The 20,818-nt window shown below is 53.1% G+C and overlaps 1 protein-coding gene across 10 annotated transcripts in view; it reads right to left on the reverse strand.

Moving 5' to 3' along the window:
* Nucleotides 1-20,818, reverse strand: part of NFASC (neurofascin) — a 183,830-nt gene that overhangs the window by 33,616 nt on the left and 129,396 nt on the right. For 8 of the 10 annotated variants that reach the window (XM_053915511.1, XM_053915505.1, XM_053915508.1 and 5 more), the window contains 13 exons: nucleotides 17,953-18,064; nucleotides 17,356-17,540; nucleotides 15,707-15,838; nucleotides 11,326-11,469; nucleotides 10,604-10,715; nucleotides 10,064-10,230; nucleotides 9,452-9,599; nucleotides 8,169-8,293; nucleotides 7,301-7,345; nucleotides 6,018-6,119; nucleotides 5,525-5,722; nucleotides 4,662-4,732; nucleotides 3,128-3,350 (listed from right to left, as the gene is read on the reverse strand). In XM_053915511.1, the coding sequence (XP_053771486.1) occupies nucleotides 3,128-3,350; nucleotides 4,662-4,732; nucleotides 5,525-5,722; nucleotides 6,018-6,119; nucleotides 7,301-7,345; nucleotides 8,169-8,293; nucleotides 9,452-9,599; nucleotides 10,064-10,230; nucleotides 10,604-10,715; nucleotides 11,326-11,469; nucleotides 15,707-15,838; nucleotides 17,356-17,540; nucleotides 17,953-18,064 (1,764 nt within the window). Of the gene's footprint in view, nucleotides 1-989; nucleotides 1,150-3,127; nucleotides 3,351-4,661; nucleotides 4,733-5,524; nucleotides 5,723-6,017; nucleotides 6,120-7,300; nucleotides 7,346-8,168; nucleotides 8,294-9,451; nucleotides 9,600-10,063; nucleotides 10,231-10,603; nucleotides 10,716-11,325; nucleotides 11,470-15,706; nucleotides 15,839-17,355; nucleotides 17,541-17,952; nucleotides 18,065-20,818 lie in introns of those variants that run through there. The other 2 variants (XM_053915510.1, XM_053915509.1) reach the window with 2 other exon arrangements.

Here is a 20,818-nt window from a genome sequence, read left to right on the forward strand (position 1 = left end):
CAGGCTGCCCGGTGGCAAGAGCTTGGATCGGATGGCCTATGGAAGGGGGCAGTGTCACAGGTGAGACTGAGAGTGTTTTGACACAAGGCCTGATTAGCGGTGGGTAAGAAGTTCCAGATCAGGCTGCCACACCAGCGTCACCTAGGCCTCCAATGGCAAGATAAGGAGGAAGCGCAGGCTTAAGAAGGGGACCCAATGGGACCTTTAGCCAGAAACACCTCCAGGCAAATAGGTTAAGGGTGCAAGCCAATGGTTAGGGAAGAGCTTGTTCAAGTGTATACATCATCTTGCCTGCCTTCCCCTACTCACCAAATGCACTTCCCAAGAAGAGACTGACCCCCTCTGTTCTGCCCCTAATTATCCATCAGCCCATGCTCCACGACCTCTGAGGTCACAGAGCCCGTGTTAGCCCCTGCTACAGCCTCGCTCACTTCCCAGGCAACTTGTAAATAGAGCTGCTCATAGGAGGAGCCTGCGTACCTGGGTTTTCTCACCCTTCTCCCCACTGAGCTCGCCCTTTCAAAGAAGGTTGGAGATTGAGCAGAAACTGCTCACAGGCAGGCAGACCAGAAGCCGAGAGCCTGGGAAATGCACAAGCTGCATAACTGGGAGTTGGCTGCGACAACAGGGAGGGCCTTTGCACCCTTTTAGTGGTTACCCCTGTTAGTTGGGACTCACACAGTCAGACTGGGTGAGGCAAGCAGCCCAGTGGGGGCACGGAGGGGCAGGCAGGGTGTCGCTCGGTGATGCGTCAGCAGAGTTTCTGAGGATGCACACGTGTCCACTCGTGCCTTCCTGGCATGGTGGGCTATGCAACATCCACCCAGACCCCTCACCCTTCACGTGATTTTCTGCTGAGCAGAATCTCTTAGCATATCTGTCCTAGGACACGTCTAAATGACGTCTAACCCCAGACATCGTCTTCTTGAGTCAACTCTGGACTCCTTCCAAATATCTACGGCCTGCATCTGCTGCCCCCTCGGCCTGGTTATCGAGCTGGTGGTTAGGCGGGGCTGGGAGCTGGCTTCCTCACTCGGTATTCTCTGAGCTGGCCCTGGACCGTGTCGGAGTAGACGCGGTTCCAATGCAGGCTGATGGCTGTGCTGTTCAGGACTCGGACTTTAACATCAGTGGGAGCAGCCCTGGGATCTGCAACGTGTCGGGACAGAGAGCAGGTTATGCTGGCAGGGCGGGCCCAGGGCCTCAGGTTCCCCTCAACTTGTTCTCTGCCACCCATATCTGCACCCCGTTCTGGACCCTGGGTACACCATGAGGGCAGGGACCATGTCCCCTCTACCAGACCGTACTTGGAGGGGTGGGGAAAGGCTCAGAACAAAATGACAGCAATCCAGGTAGGAGGGCAATTATTTGCTACCCTCAGGTGCTGGTAGTCCCTGTTTGCCCCTCCACGCCATTCTCCAGCCTTCCCTACACTGCTCTATGTCCCAGGAGGCTACCCTTTCTGGATGGTGTCAACTGGGCTCCCTTGTTCTCAGGTTTCCAGATGTGTTTGCCCAATAGGAAGTGCAAACAGGAGATTCTGGGGCAGAAGGGAAGGTGGCTATTCCCCTGGCTGCCTGTTGCATGCCTGAGGGTTGACAGCTGTTGCATTCTTCTGCCCAAGGCCATGGCTCTTGTGGGTGGCTCTCTATGGCCGTGGTGACTCACCCATCCCCTGCCCCTTCATGGCTCAGAGTCCTCTAGTGGCTCCAGCTGGTTCACCACGCCTTGCTGTTTTCCCTCTAACCCTGTCGCCGTCACATTAGAAACAGTCCCCATGAGTGGCATTTGTTTCCTGCCTGGAAACATTACCACCAGAGTAAAGGTGCCCTGTCCATGGCTACCTGGAAAGGGAGGGCCACTCCCTCCCCCATAACTGATTCCCACCCCCGTTTCTCCATTCTGTTGCTGATGCAGTTCTGCCCCATCCCCTCCACTCCATCAGAGCAGAGGCCATAGTGGTAGATGCAATGAAAACTGAGGGGCGGTCCATGAAGTTCATGACCAGATGCTGCCCATTCCATACTTACCCTCCAGTACTCTCCTGTCCAGAAGTGTTGGCGACCACGGAGATGAGAAGTGGAATGGACAGAGGGCCTGCTGACCCCCTCTGCTTATCTCCCAAGTGGGTGCAAACTGTCATCACCTCCAGGAAAGTTGGCACAGGGTCCAACCCTCACTTAGTCCCACCTCACTGCTGCGAACACTACTGGCCCGACGCTAGACCCAGTGTTGTGCCTGTGACTCTGCTCCTCCCCAGTGCTCTTCCCATTCCCCACCCCTCTTTTGGTCACTGCATGATTTCTTCCTAGGTCAGACCCAGACCGCTGGGGTACAAACCACCCTGACCTGGGGGTGGGCTTCACTGACCCTCCTGCTTTGCGTAACAGCCTACTGGGTGGATGGGGACAATGAGGTCACCAGCATCTGGGAACAATGAGGACACCACCATCTGGGAAACCAGTCACATACTTCCACATATATGTCTAGAATCTTACTGATTCATCCAGTGAAAACCTCCAAAGAACTCTTTTTAGGCTCTACTCCAAGGGCCAAGAACATCACTGGGAATGCTGGCAGGAGGCTGGTCTGGGTGCTTCCAGTCTGGGGCTCTGCAGACCTTCTCCAGCCCTAAAGGCTTCCCCTGGGGAGCCAGGGGAGGAGTCTGGCCCCTGGCCCTGCTTCCTGTGGAAGAGCCTAATTATGGCTCTCTGGGATTCACAGTCCTGAGGTCTTTCTTGGCGCTAGCAAGGGTTGGCAATGAGGCAGATCAGAGGGCCTGGCTTCTTTTTCATGCCTGGCGTTTGCTATTGTGTGATCTTGGCAAGGGCTTTCCTTGCACGGTCTCAGTTTGCACATCCGTCAAATGACAGTATCGGACTAGGTGATGACGCTCGGTAATTTCAACTAGTGTTCAGATGACAATATTTCCACTCCTGACATCATCAGGGGCCCATCTGTTACCAGACAGGTCACTGTGGGGGATTTCTTTTTCCTGGGGACTGGCTGTCCTCCGGGATGTTCTTGAAGTCCCACAACCCACCTCAAGGTTCCTAGTCTGTGAGGGTGGCTCTTACGGAGCCCAGTGGGGAGGGTCCTGGGCGGAGGACAAGGGGAAGGTACTCACAATCTTCTCCAGAGTAACCGATGACAGTATCAGGCTCAGGGCCCTTCCCAAAGTCATTTTCGGCCTGCACTCGGATCTCATAGGGCACGTAGACAGGGGTCGGCCCTACCACGTAGCGGGAGCCCCATACGGTGACATTGTTCCAGGTCTCTCGAGTCTCTCTCCGCCGCCACTTGACGATGTAGCGCAGGTTGGGGCCAAAGGCGGAGGTGGCATTCATGGGCTGAGCGAGGAGAGACAGAGGGCAGGAGTGGAAGGGGCAGGTGGGGAGCCCAGCCCCACCCACAGGGCGCATTCTCTTTCTGTGCCAAGCACTCCTTCCCGATCTGCCTAACACTGGCCAGCCTCCTTCCCCTGCTGAGTTCTCCAAGAGCCCAGAATCCCATGAACCCAGCAGCACGTAGATTTTCTGTGACAAAAGCGTCACCAGGACCTAATCTGCCTGTGACTCCCACATTGGCAAGTGCATAGGAAGCAAAAGCTTTATTTTGGACAGGACTCTTTCTTACAATGGAGAAACCAGAAAAAATATGGATGATGATGTAATATTCTCCAAAGTCAGAAAGGCATGACTTCTGGTTGAGCCCCCTGCATGCCTCCTGCCAATGAACTCAGAATTCCTAGCAGACCATCAGTTCCACGGAATCCAGGCATGCCCGCCCTGTCCTTGCAACAGGCCAGAGCTCTCTGAGAGTGGGCATGACTCGGATCTTTGTTCCCTGAGGGCCTGTTCCAGGAAGCAGCCCCCTGGAGCCCACAGGAAGTAGCACAGAGCACAGACTGACCCGTGCATGGCACCCGGCATCTGGGCTCGGCCCTCACTTCATCCCACCTCACTGTTGTGAACACTACTGGCTTTCCGAGGCTGCGGTGAGACCGGGCCCTCCCCAGCAGGGGGCAATCTGCATTCCCAGCACCGGGTGTCCCATTTCCACGACTCCTGGCAATAGCACAGTGGTGTTGATGTTTCAGCAGCCGAATTTACACCTCTCAGACTTGGAAGTACTTCGGGGAAAAGTCATTTTGAGGTGACACATCCAATTTTGATTTGGAAAATGTAGTCAGTGAGCCAAAATGAACACAGGACTTATTAGTCCTGGCCCGGAGTTATCTAGTCCCCTTCTCGACTGGGAGGAGGCTACACTGACAACGTCACGGCCGCTGGGCCCACCTCATCCCAGCAGTCGAGGGTGAGAGGACCCAGAACACACCGGAGTGAGGGCTGGTGTTTGTGCCGAATCTCTCCCAGACTCTAACCTCGATCCCTCCTTCTTCTGAAGAAGTCCACTTTATTTTGCTGGTTCTATGATTGTGCCAGACTGCCAGCCACCTCTGCTCCGCTCTCCCATCTTAAATCTTGCTCTAGACATGCTCCTGCTTGGTTTCTGGATGCCCAATGCAGAGAAGAGTGGCCACCAAACCAGCCAGGTAGGCTGAGCCACCCTGTGGCCTTGAGGTGGCAGGGGTATAGAGCGCGAGGGATCGCAGGTGCACACGGCTACCCTTCAAGGGCTGCGCTGGGAGGGACACTAACCGTCCATGTGATCTCCATGTTGTTCTTCCTGGTCCCCTCTCCTTTCACGTCGCTGGGGTTGGACTCGGGGGCTGGAACCCAAATTGACACAAAGTTCAAGCCCAATTTGTGCCTTACCAGGGCGTGTGAGCACCCTCTGTCCCTCCCACCCGACCAGTCTCTCTAGGCTTTTCCTCAGTATCTCTCTGCCCTTCGTCCCCCGGGCAACTGAACTTGCTCTGCCATTTCTCACGCGTGTGATGTGTCTTCCTAGCTAAGATTTACACCCTCCCAAAAGCAGCGGTAATTTCTTTTCAGTTTCGATCCCTGACCGCATGGGATTTATTACGAACCTTTTCACATTTTAGAGGGTCGTGTAGCCGGCTCTGTGTGGATTATCCCCTTTGTGAGTTACCCACTGAGTATGTTTGATGTGAGCTGGTTTATCCCCATCATTTAACATTTTGGGGGATGTCAACGAGCTAGTGTGGTTTCAGAAATCTAAACATTACTCAGGAAAAGAAATCCAGTAGAATAGCAGATTACATAGTTCTACTGCAGATCTTTGCCATAGCTCTTCCCTTTAAACCGTATCATCAAGAATTACTGATAACATCAGTAATAATAAAAGTGACAGCTAACATTTATTGAGTGCTTACCATATGCTAGGCATCATGGTAAGTGCTGGAACTGCATTTCAAATGCTACCCTCACAATAGCTCTATGCTGGCAGGTGGTGTTACGCTGTGTTTCACAGGTGAGGAAGCCAAGCCTTGGAGAGAGTAAGTACCTTGCCCAAATTTGTGTGGCTGGAGGCTGGGGAAACTCGGTTTGGACACAGCGTGTCTGCTTCCAGCGCCCTCTGGGAGCCCCGCAGTACTCACGTGCCCCGCTGGTTCTGTAGCGCTCGGATGGGAGGCTGGGGTGGCTGCTGCCAACCTCGTTGACGGCAATGACCCGGAACTGGTAGTTGACATATGGGGACAGTTGGAGGACGGCGGAGTTGACACTGCCTGGGAACTTGGAATGGTCATGCCAGACTCCTGGCTGGAACTGGTCCTCTTCAAACTGGATGACATAGTCTGAGCGGGCAAGGAGGACAGAACTGTTTTAGGAACTGAGTTAGCAGACTTCTGCCTTGAGAGAACTCCCTCATGGTTTCCACTGGTGTCCAGAACCTCCCTCGGGCAGACAAAGGCACAGGGAGAATTCCCACCAAGCCACTGAAAGGGAAACCAAGGCTTCTACGTGCTCTGCCAACAGCCTGGGGCACAGGTCAAGTGAGGTGGACGTGGGACCGGAAACCAGGCCAAGGCCTCCAATCTCCAGGCTGCTACCACCCCTCTTCTCTGGGCGGGAGTGCAGGCCCCGGCTGACCTGTGATGGGGCTGTTGTTATCGTCCCCCGGGATCCAGGTCAGCCTCACACTCCTCTCAGCCAGGTCGGTGAGCTCTAGGTCCCGGGGCCGGTCTGGCCGTCCTGGCAGCAGAGAGAGGAGACACCACACAGGACTCCCAAGTTAGAGCCAGCCCATCCTTGTGCTGGCCCCAGCCCTGGACACTGTCCCATGCACAGGTCCCTGGTGGGCTGAGGTCACCACACCAGGTGCCATCCCCAGCCTGCCCGGAAGGTTGGCACAGGAACCACCCCTTCCCTCGGGTATTCAAGGAAGAACAAAGAGGAGACCCCAATTCCACCCCCCCCAAATGCAGGGCATGGAGAGAAAATTTGGACCAACCCATCCCATTTCTGCAGGTAGTCTTAGAGTGCAAGCATTTGGAAATGCTTTTCACTAGACACGAATGCTTTTGACACATTTAGGAAAGCCAGGGAGGAAGTATGGAGTTTTGTTTCATTTCTCATCATCATTATTCCCTCCTCCATATGCCAAAGCTTGAGGGGCAGGAGCACTATGGGCATCTGGGGGGCTGAGTGGGGCAGAGAGGTCCAGGGAATGAGGGGGACAAAGGGGACCAGACCGGGAAGGAGATGGGGACTTGGTCAAGAAGTTCCAGTGATAGACAGAGGACAGAGGAGCCCCAGCAGGCTTCCTAGGGGCGAGACTGCACCTTTTGGGGGCTCCAGTCTCACTGGATTGCTTAGTGGGGTCAGTGCCATCCTGGCCCGGGGGTAAAGCCACCCCACCACGGACTGGTGGGGGTAAGCACACTTTTCCCCTCTGTGGCTCCTTGGATGAGCTATTTCCACATTGTGGCTGATTCCTGGGGGACTGGAAGGTGAGTCACATGTGCACGCATTCGTGTGGGCACAGACGGCACATGGGAATGCAGCACTGGGCAGGGACAGGGACAGGCTGCAGGGTGTGAGGGCCTTCCCGGCCGGACCACACCCATTCTGATGCTAAGCAAGAGAACAGGCCACCCCGTGGGTGTGGAGAGTGGCCAGAGGTAAGGGATGCAGGTGAAGTGGTAGCCAAGGACCACCAAACTCAACTGCAAATGGGGCAGGAAGCCTGGAGCAGGGATGTGACACTCAGGGAGGTGGCTGGGGACACTTGCAGGAGTTGATTTGGCAGAAAGTAGGGAGTGGGACCCACTGCCCACACACAGTACATCCTGGTGGGCAGCGCTCTCCTCCTAGAGCCCACCCTCCCGGGGCATTGGGAGGGCTTGGCGAGGGTCCCGATTAGTATGAATTACCTTTGGGCAGGGCAGCCAAACGGTTAGTTGGAGTGGTCTGATCAGCTGCAAAGGTAAGAGGGGTTATCCAGGTTAGCAGGTTATCCAGAGTTAGCCGGTTATCTAGGTGTTCTGGAAGGGTGGGAGCAGGCAGCAGAGGCTGGAGAGTGGCCCCTGTACGTGTTTCTGGCACAGCTTCCCTGCCTTCCACAGGCAGCCCCACCCCTTGGAGAGGCCTTCTTGTGCTTCCTCCAGCTCCTCCTTGCCCCAGCACTGTGATCATGCCCCGCCCTCCATCTCTTGCAAGAGTACCCTCTGCTGAGGAAGGGACAAGACACACCCGAGGACTGGTGGTGGGGCGCCCAGAGAATGGACAAAGGAGACGAAGAACAATGGGGGATCTGCTTCCCTGGGTGGGGGCGGCTCCCTTCCCCAGGTTTGGGATGGTTTAGTACAGTTCAGCCTGGAGGAGAAGGGATCACCTTGCTAAGTGCACAGCACCCTGTGAAATCCCATCAAGAAGCAGGAGGAGGGGAGTAAGGCCAGCAGAGGTGTTGGAAGGAGGAACACAAAATTCCGTCTTGCTTCAGTGACAGGTCCTTTTAATGAACTTAGTGGTTTAGAGTAGCTGTAAAGCTGGTAAAAATGACCACACCAAGAACCCTGTCCACCTTCCCTCTCTCATTCAGGCGAGGATTTGGTGAGTGAATAATTCCACTTAGGAGGTAAGTCATCCAGCGCAGCTTGTTTTGAAAGGAGCAGCTTCCTAAATAACCCTCAGATCAAAGGGCAGGAGACCACCACACCTGGCGGGCTCCCCAAACGGCGCAGCCCATAGCTTCTCTGGCGGGAAGGGAAGGGAGGTCAGCACCAGGACAGCGGCAGTTACCTAGCACGGTGAGGTAAGCCTTGGCCAGGTCCTGGTCCAGCTCGGTGCTGGCCACACACGTGTAACTGCCCTGGTCCCGCTCGGCCACGCCGAAGATGGTCAGGGAGTCATCTTCCTTCTTCATCCTGCAAAGGTACCGGAGGGGTTGGGAGAAGGGTGAGTGGGGAGACAATGGGAGAGACCGTAGGCAGGGCTGGGGGGTGGGTGAGGGTGGTGGTAGGGGGAGGGCCAGGCACTGTCTGCTGCTTTCTCCTGCTGGGCAGCCATAGCCCCTCCATCTCGATGCTTTGGGGGAGAGAGGGTCTTTACCAGCACTTCTGGTGCTTTTAATGAAGGGAAAAAGAAACCCAGGGGAGGCTGATGTGGCCCTGAGCCCAGTTACACACTTCTCTCTGTGCCTTCCTTGTGCTGTGCTCCCCTCCCAAATTAGAGCAGTGAGACCCACCCCCCAAAGGGCAGATGGAGACCCCTCCCCTTCCCATAGTCCAGCTCTATCTTCAGCCCAGACCAGTCTCCGCACCTGGGCTTAGGCCAGGTGCCCGGGCTCCTCTGAATGGTCTCCCATAGAGGGAAGGCACCTGTCCTGAGGGTGCACCCTGAAAAAAACAGACGGGTGCTGGAAACAGCTTGTACCTATGGCCAGCTTCAGGACCCCTGAGGTGAAAGGGTACAGCCGGGAGCCCTGTGGCGGGAGGCTCGGGCCCTGGCTGCACATTAGAAACACCAGTGGGGACGTATAAACACTATCAGTGCCTGGGCCCTCTCCCTGCACCAACTGAATTTGGATTTGAGAAGAGGAAGGGGGCAGGCTTGGATCTAGTAAAAGCATCCCAAGTCCAACAAGGGCTGAGAACCACCCTAAGGAGAGTGGTCATTGTTGACTCAGGCCACCCTGCCCTCTGCTGGAGAGTAGGGGTGTTGCAGGCAGGGCTGAAGGTGGGGCGTGGCTCCTGGCTCTGATGGGGAAGAGGAGGAACAGAGGCCTCACAATTAAGGGAGAAGGAAGAGACAAGGAGTGAGAGGAGAGAAGGGAAGAGAGAAAGGGGCTGGAAAGAGAGAAGGAAGAGAAGCAGAGAGCTTATGGGAGAGAGGGAGAAGGGTGCAGAGTGGGGTCTCTCCTGAGCTGGAGGGTGTCACTGAGGCCATCCTGTGCTCCTCCGCAGCTCCTGTCCCAGGAGACACATGACCCAGGTTTCCTGTCCCTGGGTTCTTCAATGTGTTGAGCAAGAAAAAAGAAAAGGAACCCAAACAAGCTCCAGACAGAGACAAGGTGGAGAGGAGACCTGTTCCCGATGTAGAGAGGCTCGTCGTCCTTCATCCAGGAGACCGTGAGTTTCAGGGAGGGGTCGTGCTTGACCCGACACTCCAGTTGCACTGTGGTGCCCCTTTTGGCAACCTGGTCCTCAGGCATCCGGTAGATCCTAGTGGGGTCTGTGGAGAAACCCCAGCGTTCGTCACGGACACGTTCTCTGCCCACCATTCCAACATGGACACACTGTGACATGCATGACCCTCAAGGTCAGGCTGATCAAGAAAGGTGGCAGAAATACCATCCCCTTGTATGAATGGGGGGAGGCCCAGTGAGGATGACCCAAATAGTGAACAGCCCCTAGATCCTTTCTATCCAGCTCAGGAAGATACGATGCAACTCTTGGGGTGGCGCAGGAGGCGGTGGGGGGGGCAACTCCTAATGCCTGATAATGACTCAGTGTTGCCAGCACCCAGGCCAGCTGGAAGCCCCGGGAGGACACACAGGCCCGCAGGGAAGATCCCACTAGGGATTAAACATTAGGCATGTGCATTTTCAAAGTGAAAAACACACGTGGATAACTTGGAGAAGACAGCTTCCTTTCCGAGCTCCACCCTGCCTTCCACCTATCAACCCTCTCCTTTACCTTTGACCTCTAGGCGGACCTGGTTTTCAGCTTTGCCCAGGATGTTGGTGGCGACACAGGTGTAGATGCCTTGGTCCTCCTTGCGGATCATTTTGATTTCCAGACTGCCATTCTCATAGACGTGGTAGTTGCCACCATCCAGGTTGCTTCCTTGCCCATTCTTAAACCTCACAACACAGCAGCAGAACACACAGCATACTGAGAAAGGACTGGCCCAAGGGAACGGGGGCCAACCACTCAAAAAATAGTTTGGGCAGTGGAAGGAGTCCCACATTAGGAACCAGAAGCCCTCATCCTTGTAGGGTCTGCCTCCAACTGCTGGGTAGCCCTGGCAAGTTTCTGCCCCTCCCTGGGCCTCGGTTTCCCTCTCCGCATAATAAGGGGGTTGACCCAGCTGATCTGCCAACTTTCTCCCAGCTCTGACCCTTTAAGGTTCCCAGGTGTTGCTGAATACCTACTATGGGACAGATGGGAATGAAAAAGGTGAGACAGATGACCCCTACTGGTCATCCTGGTAAGTTCCTGTCTCCTGGAACTTACCATCGGAGTGTGGGGATGGGGGACCCAAAGAAGGGGCAGTCCAGCCGCGTCCGGTTGTACAGGATCACCCGAATGAGCTGGTTCCGTGGTGACAGCATCCGAGGCGGCACGTCTGCAATTCCCAGACAACCGATCTTGGGTGGGGAGTCTAACTCTTCCATTTCTATCCCCTTGGTCTTATCTCTACATGCCTTCTCTGTATAGCAGCTTTCCAGGTACCAACACACCTTACCCTATTCACATGCCTCCTTTAAAAAGCCGCTAAGGGTTCAGTGAGGAAGGAGGAAGCTTTTCCATTCTCAACCTCTGCTATATCCAATCCAGCTTCTGTGGAGTTTCCTCAAATTATCCAGCAGATTCTGTACCTGCCCCTCCCACAGCCCCCTTCCTGCTCCAGGACACTGCAAACACCCTCAGAACCATTTCCTGCTCTGCGGCCCACTGAGAAGCCAGGAGAGTTGGTGTGGATCCGCCAAGGAGACAAGACAGGCCCACTCTGTCTCATCAGGGGAAGGAGGGACCAAGGCTGACTTTCAGCAGGGAATTCACTCTATCTACACACCCAGCTCTGTGGGATTTATGCCCTCTCTTCTTCCCACAAATCTCATTTTCAGTTTCCACACCTCCGCTGCTAGCCTGGCTGCTGTCTGGAGAAGAAAGTGAGCCCAGGACATGACAAGCCCCGAGGAGCAGCACTGCAGGGGAGTGAAGGGGGCACGCACCCAGCACGCTGACGAAGGCGTTGGCCAGCAGGTAGCCGTGTTCGTTGGAGGTGTTGCACTGGTACACGGCCCTGCTGCTGATCTGGGTGTCCCGGAAGATGATGGTGTCCCCGGCCACCTCGCGGTTTGGGTTGGGTGGTGCCGCTACAGAGAAGAAGGATGCTCCTTGTGAGAAACGAGGATGTGCATGAGAAGGGAACCTGGTGCTCTGCCCAGGGCTCCGTAGCTGGACTTGGTGCCATGGAGCAGCAGTGCTGTGTGGCTCTCAGAAGACTAGGCTTCTGGCCCCTCCACTGCATGGCTGTGTGACATTGGGCCCATCTCGAACCTACTGGAGTTTGTTTCTCAGCCTGTCCAGTGGGGATACGAATTTCTGCTCAACCAACGAGCAGCAGGGCAGGTGTGGCTTGAGCGCTAAGCTGTGGCAACAGAAAAGGGTTTGAATTCTAACCACATTCCTGCCAACATCAGTTTCCTTGTTGGCAATATAAGGACAACTCATCTCATGGGGTTTTTGTGAGGATGGCCTGAGCTTTTATGCATGTATACAGTTGTTGGCAACTTCCGGCCAAGATGGAGCCGTAGGCACACACACTGTGCCTCCTCGCATAACCAAAAGAAGGACAACACATTTAAAAACAAAAATCAACCAGAACTGCCAGAAAATGGAACTGTACGGAGGTCTAACAACCAAGGGGTTAAAGAAGAAACATTCATCCTGACTGGTAGGGGAGGTGGAGATGGGCAGCCAGGGTGGAGAAGACTCGTGGCAAGGCAGTGGTTGGAGGACCAGGAGGCCCCACACTTGACTGTGGATAAACCAGGAGGAACAACTGGGGAGCAAGACAGATCACGCAACCCAGGGTTCCAGCATGGGGAAATAAAGCCTCAAAACCTCTGACTGTAAAAACCTGTGGGGGCTGTGGTGGTGGGAGAAACTCCCAGCCTCACAGGAGAGTTCATTAGAGAGACCCACAGGGTCCTAGAATGTACACAAACCCACCCACCTGGGAATCAGCACCAGAAGGGCCCAATTTGATTGTGGGTAGCAGAGGAAGTGACTGAAAGCAGGGAGAGAGCCAAGTAAGCAGCATTATTCCCTCTTGGACCCCTCTTCCACATATAGCACCACAACACAGTGACGTGGGTTGCCCAGGCCTGGAGAATACCTAAGGCTCCTCCCCTTACAATGTAACAGGTACCCTGGGACAAAAAAACATTGCCCAAATGAAAGAACAGATCAAAGTTCCAGAAAAAAAGTACAACTAAGCGATAGAGAGATAGCCAACCTATCAGATGCAGAGTTCAAAACACTGGTAATCAGGATACTCACAGAAATTATTGAGTATGGCCACAAAAGAGAGGAAAAAGTGAAGGCTATGCCAAGTGAAATAAAGGAAAATGTACAGGGAACCAACAGTGATGGGAAGGAAACTGGAACTCAAACCAACAATTTGGAACAGAAAGAAGAAATAAACATTCAACCAGAGCAGAATGAAGAAACAAGAGTTCAAAAAAATGAGGAGAGGCTTAGGAACCTCCAGTACAACTTTAAACGTTTCAACATCCGAATCACAGGGGTGCCAGAGAAGAGGAAGACCAAGAAATTGAAAACTTATTTGAACAAATAATGAATGAAAACTTCCCCAATCTGGCAAAGGAAACAGACTTCCAGGAAGTCCAGGAAGCCCAGAGAGTCCCAAAGAAGTTGGACCCAAGGAAGCACACACCAAGACACATAATTACATTACCCAAAATTAAAGAGAAGGAGTCAATCTTAAAAACAGCAAGAGAAAATGAAACAGTTACCTACAAAGGAGTTCCCATAAGACTGTCAGCCCATTTCTCAAAAGAGACGTGGCAGGCAAGAAGGGGCTGGAAAAAAGTATTCAAAGTCATGAAAAGCAAGAACCTACATCCAAGATTGCTCTATTCAGCAAAGCTATCATTTAGGATGGAAGGGCAGATAAAGTGCTTTCCAGATAAGGTCAAGTTAAAGAAGTTCATGATCACCCAGCCCTTATTATATGAAATGTTAAAGGGAATTATCTAAGAAAAAGAAGATGATCAAAAATATCAACAGTTAAATGACAACAAACTCACAACTATCAACAACTGAACTTAAAAAAATAAAACAAAAACAAACTAAGCAAACAACTAAAAGAGGAATAGAATCACAGAAATGGAGATCACATGGAGGGTTATCAGCATGGAGGGAGAGGGAGGAGAATGGGGGAAAAGGTACAGGGAATAAGCATAAATGGTAGATAGGAAATAGACAGGGGGAGGTTAAGAATAGTACAGAAAATGGAGAAGCTGAAGAACTTACATGTATGAGCCATGGACATGAACTAAGGTTGGGGAATGCTGGTGGGAGGTGGGATACAGGATGGAGGGGAATAAAGGGAAGGAAAAAAATAGGACAACTGTAATAGCATAATCAATAAAATATATTTAAAAGATTGTTGGCAGAGGGCCCGACCCATATGATTATTACTGTTGTTATTTTAATACAATGTGCACATACGTAAGTCTGTTTTGAAAAGGACAAAGAATATGGAACTGGATGGGCCCTGCCACTCTCACATCCTCAAAGAAGAGCATTCTGAAGACATTCCCAAAGTTAAACCTGAAGGCTAGTGCCCCTCTGCTTGCCAGTTTCCCAATGGGCCCAGAAAAGGTATCCCATGCTCAGAGAGAGCATTCCTCCCTCCCACTCCAGACCTGACGGTGCATCAGGCTGGGCCTGGGGAAGTCAACACATCCTCTGAGCCTCCTCTCAGTCGTTGTCAAACCGGGGAGGATTACTCCTATCATTCCCTTATCTAGGGAGGGTTAAGAGAAGAGAAAGACAATGAGCTGTACAAATAAAGGTTTTCTAGAAAGGTAAGAAACTGCCACTTTTCTCATCTTTCATCACCAAAGGTGACTTTCCTCTGTAAGATTTCCGGGCTGGGCCAGATGACTTGTCTTACAGGGTCTGTGAACTCACCCAGGATCGCAGACACACAGCGACAGTCATCGGCTGCAGAGGACTGGGGGTCTGGCCCCACGGGCGCCACTGCACAGATAGTGAGTGTGAGCCCGGAACCGGGGGATCAGCAGACAGTAGACAAAGACAAGGTCAGCATCCTTATCACTCTTCCCCACTCAGCAGAAAGGCAGGAGGCAGGCAATGCCAGCAGCTGTAAGGTCTCCCGGCCCAGCATTTCTCATGGACCCAACATTCCCCCCCAGTCACTCCCTGAAAGTGATGGGCAACCTTTCCAGGCCCGGGCTCAGCTGCAAGTCCTCGGTGCGGTGAAGTTTAAAGCCTTTGTTTGCCTTGTCCCCAAAAGCTGTCAGGACAGGGAGAACCAATGGCAAAGGACAGGCCACGTCCCTATCTCTGCTGCATCCAGGGGAAAGATAGTCACTGGGAATAAAGGCACTCGGTACTAGATGGTGTGGGCGTGTGGCGTTCTCTCAACGACCCGCAGCTCCACCACCCACTAGCCAGGTGACCTCAGTGATTCACGGCACCATCAGAGCCTCGTTTCCTCCTCTGTAATGTGTGAGGTGGAAGAGAGAACAGGGATGCAGCACATAGCGCAGTGGCTGGAACACAACACATGTCCGGAAAGGTGCTCTCTCACCCTCTCCTGCACCTGTCTCCCCTGCCTCTCCACCTGGTGCTCTTGACTTAAGGCTCTGAGTTCTCTCCAACTGTTTTTTGGCCCATCTGTTGGATATCAGCTTTTGCATTTCCTCTGACTCCTTACAGAGAGTAATGACAGGACATTTAAAAGAGTAAATGCAACCGGACAGAATATGAGGTGAAAATTTGACCAAGACATCTGGCTGGAAGGGGCCTTGCACCCACCCGCTCCAGCCATCCAGGCAGGACCACATCTCCCCAAAGTCCGTGCACGCTGAGTAACTGCGCTGGTGCATCTCTGTTCTCTTGAGGAAGTTCTTCCTCCTATCCAACCAGATCGTTCATATTGTCACGTAGCCCTGCCTCTGATTTGCCCTCAGCAGAAAACGGGACTTCGGCAACTGATGACAATGGGTTATTGAGCTCTACTCCATCTTCCAAGCTCTGGGCATCACCCAGAGCCCAATTCTCAGGAGATGCAGCTGCAGACCCCAGACCTGTTGGGCTCTGTAGGTATTAAGGGCACGGAGCAGAGATTTGTGCAAAACCCAAGGGAGAAGAAAATAACCGCAGCCTCCTGTTCTTGCACACAGACACGAGGAAGATTTCCTGCCTCTTGAGGTGTCCAGAGAGATGGCTGCTCCCTCACTTCTGGAATGGCCAGGGCTGCCCACAGGGATGGGGATTTGGGGCCGTTGATGGCAGAGCGAGCAGAATCAGGGGAGATGATGGTTTGTTACTCACATTGCAAAGGTTCCCCATTCACCATCCACTGGACAGTGGGCTTAGGGTTCCCATTGGCTCGACACACCAGCCTCCCATCCTCGCCAGGAGCCAGGATAAGGTTCTTGGGTTCGTCTAGCCAGTAGGGAGCAGCTGGAAGACAAGGACAGCACAGGCAGGGAGTTAGATGGCACAGGCAGGCAGAAGAGGCCAGATGGAATTCCTCTAGAACGACAGGAGCCTCTGAGTGCCAGCCCCCGGCCCTCACCAGCTGCCCAGGGCTCATCCTCAGGGGGTGACTCAGTCCAGCTTGCCTTTGGCCAGCTTGATACCAGAGATGCTGGCCTGCCTATCTCGAGTTCACAGAACACGAGTTCTAAACCAGGGCTGCTCATGAGAGCTCCCTGAAGAGCTTCTAACCAACATGGACGCCAGGGCCATCCCAGCCCTGCTGAAATGGAGCCCTCAAAGGAGGCTCCCGTGGTAAGTGCTTTAAGAGGCCATGATGTGCACCCAAGGGCCCCAGCCAGGGGAGGAGGTCAGGTGAGACCTGGGTTGGCCTTTCTGGATTTCTGCTGTTGCTGCTGCAACATCAGACCTTTCAGCGAAGGCCTGATACTTATTCTCTCAGGCATTGAGTTTTGGTTAGAGTAGAAACTTATAGCTGGCCACCCCTTTCAAATGTTTGGAAACTTTCACAAATATGTGGATATGTGAATTTTTCTGAGAAGAAGGTTCTTTGGATCAAAACTCTTAATACCCCTAAAAGATTAAGAACCTCTGGTTTGACTCTAGTGCTGAAACCAAGGTCCCAAGTTCAACTGAGTGTGTGCTAAGGAAGTTCTTACACTATGGGATCAGACTTCATCACCCCAATCACCCATGCAGCCTGGCTGAGAAGTGACTGGTGTACCCCACCACCCACGGCTGGAGTCCAGAAAGGCACGCGTTCTATTGCTTACTATACAGCGCAAGTGGGCCAGCTGTGCTTGGGAGGAAAGTGATTTTTATTTTTTAATTTAATTTTTTATTTATTGATTTTACAGAGAGACAGGAAGAGTAGGAGGGGAGGAGGAAGGGGGAGAGGAAGGGAGGGGAGGAAGGAGGGAGAGAGGGTGAGAGATTTGTTGTTCCACCCACTGATGCATTCATTGCTTGGTTCCTCTATGTGCCCTGACTAGGGACTGAACCTACAACCTTGGCCTATCGGGATGAGGCTCTAGCCAACTGAGCTACCTGGCCGGTACAGGGAAGTAATTGTTTAAACATTAATATGGGCCATGATGACTCCCCATTTTTAAAAAGAACCAAGCACAGTACACCGCACAAGGGGAAGACAACACGCCATGAACAGGAAGTCAGAATGAATAAAGAGGAGGCTCTGGGTGGGACGCAAACAGACTGTGAAACTCACCTGCTGAGGGAGCCCAGGAGAGTTGGGCAACAGTCAGGGCGAATCTTCTTCCCTTAACACCCAACGTACACACACACACATACACACACATCCTCCCCCCCGGGGGTGACACCATCCCTGAGAGGTCACTATTGCTGCTCACCAGTGTGTTGAAAGTATCCTCCACTCACCCTGCCCCCAACCATCCTCAGAGGAAAGGGTGGTCATGGCTTTAGGGTTGGCAAAATCACCGTAATGAGAAGTACACACAACGTACCCTTTACTCTCACCGAGATCGTGTGCCGGATGCTGCCCATCTTGTTGGACGCCAGGCAGAAATATTCCCCAGAGTCCTCCTCGGAGATGTTGGTGATACGCAGAGCCTTGTTAAAGTTCTCAAACTTGGCCTTGTGAGATGGGAGGTCCCCACCTTTCTTGTACCACGCGATGTCTGGTGTTGGGCTAGGGGAGGGACCAAGCAGGAAACAAGGATTTATTACAAACGGTGGCCCTGTTCTTCTTCAATGGAGCCCAGGACACCAAGGTGTCCTTAAAGTGTACTTGGGCCCAGAGGATACAGGTCCTCAGGCCGCTGATCTCTCCTATCCAGAGGGGCTGCGCAGCGCAGGGCATCTGAGTGACTTATCTAAGGTCACACAAGGTTCTAACACGTGTACAGGATGCCCAGCCGTCTCCTTTCCTCCTTATCTAAAAGACACAGGCAGGATGGCATGGTGACTATGATTTGCAAAGTCCTCACTAAGGGCTGTCTGCTTCTCTTTTTGTACCCATAAATGTGGCAAAACAGAGCATGCACAAACTCCCTCCCCAGCCTCTGGAAGGCCAGCCAGAAGTGGGGTGAGACGGTACATACACCCCAGAGGCGATGCACTCCAGCAGGAGGTCCATGCCGCGGAGCACCATCTGACTGCTCGAAGTGCCTGGAGGGTACATGAAGCTGGGGGTTCTTTCTGCGACTCCTCGGGCTGAAATAGGACAGAACAAGCTGGCGTGAGCCTCCTGCCTTGGGGGCTGACTCAGATAGGCCAAAGTTGTCAGGCTGGAAAGAAATGTCATCATGCCTCTGCTCCCCCCCCATACCTCAGAGGCACGAAGGCCTGGGCCCTCCCAGTCGGAACCACCCCAAGGGCTGGGAATCATTAAGAGAGTGTGTTAGGAAGCTCGGGGCTTCTGGACCCCACCGGCACATATGTGTGAGCGGCTCTAAGTTCTGAAAGGACCTGCCAAGAGGAGCCCAGCTTCCCTCAGTTCCCTGGAGCAGGGGATGGGGCTGCCTGAGCCCCGAGGGGCTTATTCCCTGAGCATCTTTTGTTGGGACCCCCTGAGGCCAATTGGGTGGCCCCTGGGGAGGCTGTCTCAGCAGTGAAGGAAGAAAGAGAAGGCACATACTGGGGCCACAGGACAGGAAACCTGCCCTTGGGAACCCTGGGGACGTGAGGGTGAGATGAAGCCACAGAGACCTAGATGAACAGTCAGAGCTGCAGGAGTGTTATCAGTGGTTTAGCAAAGACGTGGAGAGAATTAATGAGCAGAGATGACAGGAACTCCCTTCTGGGGCCAAGGCCATTCTGCTGCTCCACTAATGACGTTGGAAAGGGGCTGGGAAGGAGGGTGTTAATTGGATGTGAGACACTGGGGGAGGGGTGAGAGGCAAGTAGCAGCCAAGATGCAGGAGGCAATCTACAATTCAACTAGGCTGGAGTAGACACAGGCTCTGAAGTTAATGACATGCACACAGGTTTTGAAGCAGGTGGCCCACAGAGACCGACACTGCCAGGGTGGCTGTTTCCTAGCAGAAGGGGTCCTGCAAGTCCAGGTACCCACAGCTGAGTGGAGCCCACCCACCTGAGCCTCACGGCTCCCTCCTAGCTCTTTGTACAGTTCTGTGGAAATGGATATGATGGACGAAAGAGGAATGAGGAGTTTCCAACCAGTGGCCCAAAGCACAGGGAGACTGGAAGAGGCATCCCTGCCCAAAGGTATATGATTGTAAATGAGAGGAGTTAAAAAATAAACATGGAAGCTGAGCCTACTCATGGGCTTCATGGAGAGGTGAGCGGTGGGAGGAAGGCAGAGCTGCTCTGGGCTGGGAGCCCTCAGCAGAATGCCTGCAGGGAGAACAAAGGCATTTTTCTGGGCAGGGGCTGTTAATGGATGCTGGCAGAGAAAGGAGAGAGTGGCAGGGGGACCTCTGTCTCTGTGACATCGGTGTCTCCTACAGGAGCTTGCTGGACCAGCTGGTGCCTGGCTGGATCAGCGGGGTCCTGTCCTAGGGGCACTCACTCACTCAGCTTCTTTCCATCAGCCACCGGGGAGTGCATGTCTTAGAGTTTGCATCTGTTCCATCCTTTAGTCACGGGAGGAAGTGATGAAACGCATGCAAAGGTGGGCTGCTGACACACTGCACAGCATACGGCAAGTGTTCAAAACGTTTGTGGGATGAGTGAATGAATTCAAGGGGAGAAGAGAACAAAAAGAGGGCAACGGCTTACCCCCCACCCCATGTTGTTTCTCCTTCTGCAGATGTCCTCATCTGTCCCACCAGCACACACATATACAACAGTGGCCACTAAGGGGTTAATCCATTATGTGGTTAATTGGTTACCATCCATATATCTATAAGTCTTGTAGCATCCGGCTCTCAGTACCAAGGAAGCCTGATACCCAAGCAGCAGCTTCCTCCTACCCATTGTCATGGAATCACCAAAACAGTCAGACAACACAAGGTCAAGGGCACCATGAGGAGAGGGAGATTTTGAGCAGGAGGCTCTGGTGTCAGGCTGGTGAATCCGTCGAGAGCCAGGAACCTTAGGATTATGTAGAAGAGTTCCCAGCTCCATTAGCACACTCCTTCCCGCAGGGGCACAGTCTGCAGGAACCAATCTGGGACCCTGCGGACATTAATTGACACCACAGCACGCAGCACCCAAAGCACACATGACCAGCAAAGCATTTGGTGTGGGAAGGAGGAGAAGTGAGCACAGTCCCGCTGTGGGAGCCCTGACATGCTGTAGCTGTGATTATAAACAGGTTACAGCAATGCCTCGTGTGCAGGATGTGGGCTGGCAAGCCCAGGATGACCCTGGAAGGGAAGAAGCTACTGGGACACAAGCCAAAGCTCAGAAATGTAGGGAAGAACATCCTCGAAGTCAGAGGTAATCACCGGGGCCGCCATCTGGCAGAGGTTCACGGTGGTCCAGGCACTGTGCTAATGGCTCCAGCTCCAACAACACGTTCAATCCTCACAACAAACCGGGGGGTGTCACCCCCCTTTTCAGCAGAGAAAATAGGCTCAGTGAAGTCAACAGACTTGCCAAGGTCACAAGGAGTTAATTTTGGATTCTGGACCTTTTAGCACCAAAGCTTCAGTTTGACGTCTGTTCTATATTGCCTCTCTCTTTAAAGGTGGGTACCTCACTTATCCCTACAGCTTTGGGAATAGGTTTCATTTTCAAACAAACCAACCAACAAAAAGTCCAAGGGCAAAAGAGATAAAGGAGAAAGATATTTTTGTCTTAGTGAGTTACGGTGGGGAAACTCTTCCAATATTGTTCTCACTGTCTCAAGATGAGATTCCGTCTCTCCTCAGTGAGTATTAAATAAACTCAGGCCCAAGCTGACAAAAAAGAATCTGAATTGGGAACTAAGAGGTTCCAAAGGCATCTCAGCTGGATTCTTAAGGCCATGAAAGGCTTGAAGAGGAGTCGGAGTGCCACGTG

This window comes from Desmodus rotundus, chromosome 12 (assembly GCF_022682495.2).
Source record: "Desmodus rotundus isolate HL8 chromosome 12, HLdesRot8A.1, whole genome shotgun sequence".
Classification (NCBI taxonomy): domain Eukaryota; kingdom Metazoa; phylum Chordata; class Mammalia; order Chiroptera; family Phyllostomidae; genus Desmodus; species Desmodus rotundus.